Source organism: Triticum aestivum, chromosome 7B (genome assembly GCF_018294505.1).
Source record: "Triticum aestivum cultivar Chinese Spring chromosome 7B, IWGSC CS RefSeq v2.1, whole genome shotgun sequence".
Lineage (NCBI taxonomy): Eukaryota > Viridiplantae > Streptophyta > Magnoliopsida > Poales > Poaceae > Triticum > Triticum aestivum.
This window is the reverse complement of record NC_057813.1, coordinates 261,835,554-261,842,112: the sequence shown is the minus strand read 5'-3', so window position 1 is coordinate 261,842,112 and position 6,559 is coordinate 261,835,554. Positions and strand designations below refer to the sequence as shown.

At 45.1% G+C, this 6,559-nt stretch overlaps 2 protein-coding genes across 4 annotated transcripts; one reads left to right on the top strand and one right to left on the bottom strand.

The window, feature by feature from the left end:
• Positions 1-303: 303 nt before the first annotated feature.
• Positions 304-3,669, top strand: LOC123155819 (protein-L-isoaspartate O-methyltransferase 1). Of its 3 annotated transcripts, XM_044573953.1 has the most exons (5): positions 355-555; positions 924-995; positions 1,186-1,459; positions 1,821-1,985; positions 3,043-3,669. In XM_044573953.1, the coding sequence occupies exons 1-5, from the start codon at positions 373-375 to the stop codon at positions 3,291-3,293; spliced, it is 945 nt and encodes a 314-aa protein (XP_044429888.1). In that variant the 5' UTR covers positions 355-372; the 3' UTR covers positions 3,294-3,669. The 3 variants fall into 3 exon arrangements, with proteins under 3 accessions (XP_044429890.1, XP_044429888.1, XP_044429889.1); XM_044573955.1 differs by lacking the exon at positions 924-995 and having other exon boundaries at positions 304-555; XM_044573954.1 differs by lacking the exon at positions 924-995 and having other exon boundaries at positions 357-597.
• Positions 3,670-3,706: 37 nt separating this feature from the next.
• Positions 3,707-5,877, bottom strand: LOC123155820 (31 kDa ribonucleoprotein, chloroplastic). Its single transcript, XM_044573956.1, has 4 exons — positions 5,418-5,877; positions 4,867-4,968; positions 4,218-4,499; positions 3,707-4,052 (listed from the first exon to the last, which is right to left on the bottom strand). Exons 1-4 carry the CDS (start codon positions 5,820-5,822, stop codon positions 3,990-3,992), a joined length of 852 nt encoding a protein of 283 aa, XP_044429891.1. The 5' UTR covers positions 5,823-5,877; the 3' UTR covers positions 3,707-3,989.
• Between the last annotated feature and the right edge of the window lie 682 nt (positions 5,878-6,559).

Here is a 6,559-nt window from a genome sequence, read left to right as displayed (position 1 = left end):
AGACGGCCTTATTATGGCCTATTGCAGTGTCGTCACGGGCCCATATAAGCCCAAAGTCATGGCGCCATTCCAGCCCAATCATAAGCCAAGCCAAGCCGTGAGATAGAAGAGATGAGCAAGAATTTCTCAAAAAAGAGAGAGAGAGAGATGAGCAAGAACTTCTCAAACAAACAAAAAAAAAGATGAGCAATATTTATTTTATTTTGAGGGAAGGCCATCGTCGCTAGCTTTATTTAACTGAACATAATGTTTACGTCATCGGCTAGTTTACCGAGGAGGAAACTAGGGGATCACCATCCCAAATACTAGAAACTTTATTATGAAAAAGATGAGCAATATTATTCTTAAATAAAAAAGGAAAAAGAAGAAGAGATGAGCAAGAGGCGAGCCGTCTTGTTGTTACGGGAAAGATTCCGGTCCTGTTTCCTGGCGCACCGCGGCGACCGGCCGACGAGCATCCACCGCCTCCAAGCCGCCTCTCCTCACTGCAGCAGCGTAGCGACTTCTTCCTCCAGCTGCAGAGCCTCTCCGCATCAGGAGTTCCTCGCCATGGAGGTACTCCGCTCCATCTTCTCCTGTTTCTCCTCGCCCCGCTCCGTAAGTTCTTCCTGGAATCGTCTGATTGCGCTGTAGCTGGCTGGTTAGTTCTGATCCGGTTCATGCTATCGTGAACCTTTCATCTGTTCTGTAAGAAGTGTCGGAGCAGAATTGAGGGGGGGAGTCCGATCGAAGAAGCAGAATTAGAGTTCTAATTGGAGGAAAATTGTTAGAGCACATGGTTTGGTTGTCGCAGTGCCAACTTCCTTGGGTACATATTTTTTTTTATTTGGTGAGATCATCTGGCTGAGGGGCTTTGGTTGGATCCCACTGAGTCCCTTTGGACCCGTAGTCTCAATCTTGTAAGTGTGATGATCATTTTTTAGGCTCGAAATGTGGATGGTGGGAATCATCCAAATGGAAAGACCGACAGGCTGGCTATTCCAAGCATCTGCTTGGTAAACATTTTCAACTACCATTGTGCAAGCGAGTTAAGATTGTTCTCTTATGGCATGATCCATATAAACTTTATTTAATTTGTCAATCATAGGGAACCAGTTTCGTTCGCTGAATTTGACACCGTTTAGAATGGCAAAGTCGACTAATTATATGTGTTTCATGTTTCTGCTGGTGGGGACACTGTGATAGCATGGACTGTGGTCGAGCGGAGCTAGCGACAAGAACAAGGCCATGGTTGAGCAACTGCAGAGATATGGGGTAATCAAGTCGACCAAAGTTGCGGAGGTCATGGAGACCATCGATAGGGGGCTGTTTGTGCCTCCGGGTGGTTCTCCCTATTTTGATAGCCCAATGGCAATTGGCTACAACGCAACCATATCTGCGCCTCACATGCATGCTGCTTGCCTGGAGCTCCTGGAGGATCATCTGCAGCCTGGTATGCGGGCTCTGGATGTTGGATCAGGTACGTAAGACTTGAGTATGTTCAATCTGTTCAACTGAAATATCTGAATTTGTATGGCAGCATAAGGTGATGTTCGTGACTGATGTCATTCCACAAATTTAGCAACCTGTATCTCTAAAGTTTAGAATGCAATGAAGTCTATCAAAACAGTATGAGAGGCCTACCTAAGAAAACATATGACAGGCATTTCGCCGGCATGTCATCCACACCTTTTAACACTAAACTTTGAAGATTTTGTAGTAATGCTGATATCTGTCAGATCATTTCCTTCTGACCGAATGATAATACTAGCTTGTTTTAGTGGCCGAAATGCTTAATACCTTTGTCCTAAACTCACTGGTTGGTATCGGTAAATTGACAGGCACTGGGTACCTAACAGCTTGCTTTGCACTTATGGTTGGACCGGGGGGACGAGCAGTTGGTGTTGAACACATACCAGAGTTGGTTGCTTCTTCTACCGAAAACATCAAGAAAAGTGCAGCAGCCCCACAGCTGAATGATGGATCCCTCAGTATTCATATTGCTGGTAAGTAGACCAAGTCTGACATTTTCAATCATCTACTTTGCTTCCATCATGGCAAGTACTATTTCTAGAACCATGTTTAGATGGGCATACAAACTAATTATCAGGTTTTGTATATATATACATATACAAATTTGATATGAGGATTTCTTCAGCTATATCCTACATGGGGTGCTTATTTCAGTTGGGGTTAACGTAGTAACAAGCTAGCATTCTATTCTTCAACTAGGACAATGCACAAGCGTTGCAACGGGATATATATTCTAGTACGTTAGCTCGTGATTTATCTGCCCACATTAATGTGATTGTCCAACTAAGGGCTCCTTTGATTCAAAAGAATTCTATAGGATTTTTGGAGGATTGAAATCCTTAGGAATATTTCCTACGTTGGTCCTTTGATTCATAGGATTGGATTCCATAGGAATTTTTCGTATGGAATCTTTTGTACTACATTTCATATGAAATCTAACATCCACTCCAACCTCTTTTTACAATTTCTTTATTTTTTCTGTGGCATCAAACACTCCTTGCTAATCCTATTGGATTTAAGTGGATATGCCAGTCCAATCCTATACTTTTTTCTTTTCAGAATCCTGTGAATCAAAGAGGCCCTAAATGTTTGTCAAATCCTGCCCATGAGTTACCTTATAGTTTTATGAGAAGTTTGGTAAGTAAACTAAGGTGGAATTGGTGCAAAAGGTAAGTAAATTAATGTTATTGAGTGATGTACTGGGAAGGTGCGGTCAAATATGGCATGGTGAAAAACAAACCGGCTGGATGAAAAAAAAATCGATAAAGAGACGTGGTGAGAGGGGGGAACCGATTGACAAAGAGTTCTGCCTGGCAGGAAAAGGAACACTACTTATTTTTTAAGTAAAAAAAAAGAGTAGAGAAGAGAAGAGAAAAGTGAGTCTGTTGTTTCACCATACCATACAGTTGTTCCCTTTACATTTCTTTTATGTGTATGCTTCATTTTTTTTATGGAATCCCTTAGTAATTGACTAATTGTGCCCATATTACTATGGTTTATCTCAAACTATAATGCTTGCAACTGATGCAGATGGTAGGGAAGGCTGGCCCGAGCTTGCACCATATGACTGCATCCATGTCGGAGCTGCAGCACCGCAGATTCCAGAGGCGTTAATCGAGCAGCTGAAGCCTGGTGGCAGAATGGTGATCCCGGTTGGGACCATCTTCCAGGAGCTGAAGGTGGTTGACAAGAATCTAGACGACGGTGTCAGCATAAGAGACGAGACGTCTGTGCGCTATGTGCCTCTCACCAGCAAGGATGCCCAGTTGCACTCAAATTGATCGCCGCATCCTGCCAACCAAATGCTATCTTCAATGTGTGAACCTAAAACCTCATTATCAAGGCGTTCTGATTGGACATAAAATCTACCCAGCACTCGCTGTAAAACGCTGGGGTTCATGGGCAATGTAGGATACTGGTACTTCATCAAAGTATTGAAGCGCGTGTTTGTGTTTGACTATCTTTCTGTACCTGCTAGCATCTGTGAGCGTGAAGCATGCTTTCTCGTTGGAAGTGCTCTCGCAATGTTATGCTCTTGTCACTGGCAACTTGGGTTGGCATATGTTAACGTGCCCGTAAATTCGAGCTACCCAACATATCTTTGGTTCTGTGAAAAATGTCAGGTTGCAAGGCGAATGTAATTGCAAAAGCAAACAAGGCTACCGTGCATTCTGCCCTTTGCATACATACCATATTAGCATTACCAACAAAACCTTCTTCGATTATCATGAGAACACTAGGACATCATTACAGTAGCCTACTTGAAAAGTTGAACTCGATGGTGTTGACAAGAAAGTGACATGATGACATCAGCAGCAAACGGAAGCATGAAAAAAGAATATGGGATGAGAGGAGATAGCCCAACATCAGGAGGCTAGTGCAGGATTTTTAAGTGGTGACATGCTTCAGTCTTCCGCAGTAACATTTCAGCAGTGTTGTTCTCGTGTGTCCAAAAGAAACACCCGCTCTCCTCTGCATCAGAACCCTCGCTGCGGTCGCTCCGCGGCAACGTTCACTCGGAGTGGGCGGCCATCCATCTCCTAGAGTTCATAACAACAACAAATTAGCATCAGTTTGGAACCTTCAATGTTTGCCATACACACTATGATAGTCGACAATTCTGGAGAAATTAGTTTCTTCCATGTTGCAGTCGTGCTGTTATGTAGTTTATGAAAATGATATAGTTATGCTGACGATGTTCTCACCTGTCCATCAAGCGCTGAAATAGCACTGTCAAGATCCTCCTTTGAAGCCATAGTTACAAAACCAAATCCTCGTGAACGCCCAGTTTCTCTGTCGTACACAACTGTAGCGTTAACTACTTCCCCATGCTCGCTGAACAATTGCACCAACCTAGAGTCTTCCGCTTGCCATGGCAGGTTACCAACATAAGCCCTGAAAGAAGATGCAAACTGTCGAGGAGGTCTCTCAACACGGGAGCCCCTTTGAGCTGCCCTGTTTACGTTCAGAAGCCTTCCGCTGATGTCCTGTTAAACAGAAGGTAATCAGCCAGCTACTCAGCACAATGTGCAACTTATACATCATGTTGTACTATTTTCAGTTGTTCATCAAACATGATGTGCGATCTAAGACACGGGATAAGGGATACATGCCCGTCAAGGTGATAATAATCCGTTTTTATCAATTGACATGGTCAAGTCGTCTCAAGGTGATAACATCCAATATCTTGTGTAATGGCAACATATATAAATAACCTGAAGACAAGCAAGTGATGAAAAATACTCTAAATAATTTCATATGTTCAAGTCGGAGTATGAAATAAAATTTGATTATCTGTGAACTCTAAACAATTCAAAGAACTAAGAAGCAATTAGAAGATTGATATGCACTCACGTAGCGGTTGAATGTCTCGATGGCCTTGTCAGCTTCCTCAATAGTACTCATGGTAACAAATCCAAATCCACGGCTCTGGCCTGACTCTCTGTTGTAAATGACCTGGAATTGAACAAAGCAAGGTCAAAATAAGAAAATCAATCGAGCACTGCACACACATTTATACAAATAATATCAGACAGTACCATTCTCAAGCCTTATATAAATAATGCAATTACTACAAGGTTCGACAATAAACAACAGAAGAACATGAATGAAAAAAAAACAGGACTCGCGCCAACAGGGAGACAGAAAACAAGTCGTTTCTTGCAACTAGGAAGATGGGATGGCAACAAACAAGAGACTACAATTAACAGTGGAAGCTACCCTGAAATTGCATCAGTTGCCAAAATGATATGCTTACCACTCAAATTAACATCGGATTACACAAACAGTCCCGAACTTGTGCAGGTACCAAAATGGTAGAGTATTAACGGGGCGAAATCGTACTTACGCGTTGCTGTTATTAATTTTACCGGTAATTATTTTAGGTGTTGCAGCGGTAGGCTCACCTCGGCGACCTCGACGACGCCGGCTTGGTCGAAGAGCTGGGCGAGCCGCTCGCTGTCGACATCATACGGCAGGTTCCCGACGTACACCTTGGCCTCCTCGGGCGGCTCGGCTGCGTAGCCCGCGTCCCCACCGGAGGCCGCCACCGCGGGCTCCTCCTCCGTCACCGTCTCATCGGCTTCCTCAGCGTCGGCCCAGTCGAGGCCCGCCTCGGCGGCGTCGGAGGAGGCGACGAGGGGCGTAAGGGGGACGCGGGGGCGGGTGGAGCGGAGGAGCGGCGCGCGAGAGAAAATGAGTGGGAGGGAGGCGGACGCCGGGGCGAGCTTGTGTTGGGCGAGGAACGTGGGGTGAAAGAGGGAGGCGTCCGTGGCCGCGGCCATGGCGAGTGTCATGGCGGAGGTGGCCATGGTGAAGGGGATAAGGGGGAGCACGCGAGGAGGGGAAGGGATTTGAGCTTGAGGTGCTCCGTCCTCCGAATTCGCTTTTTTATACACGCCGCGCTGGGCATTTGTCGGCTTTGATGGGCTTCCCACGGGCTTTCTTGTGAGCCTTTGGATTGTTCTTATTGGCCCCCAAATGACAAATATGTCAAACTAGCCCTAACAGAATATTTTCTCAAAAAGAAAAGCCCTATACACAATAAGTCCAAGAAGAGCCCTATACGACGGGTGCCTCGATTTGGCGAAAGCAACTAAGGAGGTGTTGCGGCCGTCCTCCAACTCGCTGGAATCTCAGAATATGTGGAGGTCCTTTTTCCCGCTCCGTCATTTTTAGCTACAGCTCCCCTAACTCCTGGAGCGGACTTGAGGAGTGAAGAGTCTCCGAACAGGCCCTAACTAACGAGTTATCCTAGAAAAAAAACTAACTAAGGAGTGCTCGTTCGGAACCTGCAAGAGTAACCTGGGGTGGGCTGAGAGCGTGTCACTTGGCGCGTTCTCAACCGCCGTCACGTGTCGTGCTCTGGGCGTCTCCTTTAAAAAAAATCCGCACGTATTTTCGGTTTTTTAGATGATTTTTCCAGATTTTTCGGCTCTTCTGTTTTTCACCGGTCTTACTTAACTTTTGGACAAAATAGAAAAAAATTGTGTGTGGCACCTTTCTGTGGCAGCGACCGTTTTTTCCTCTACGCCTCTCCGACTAGGGT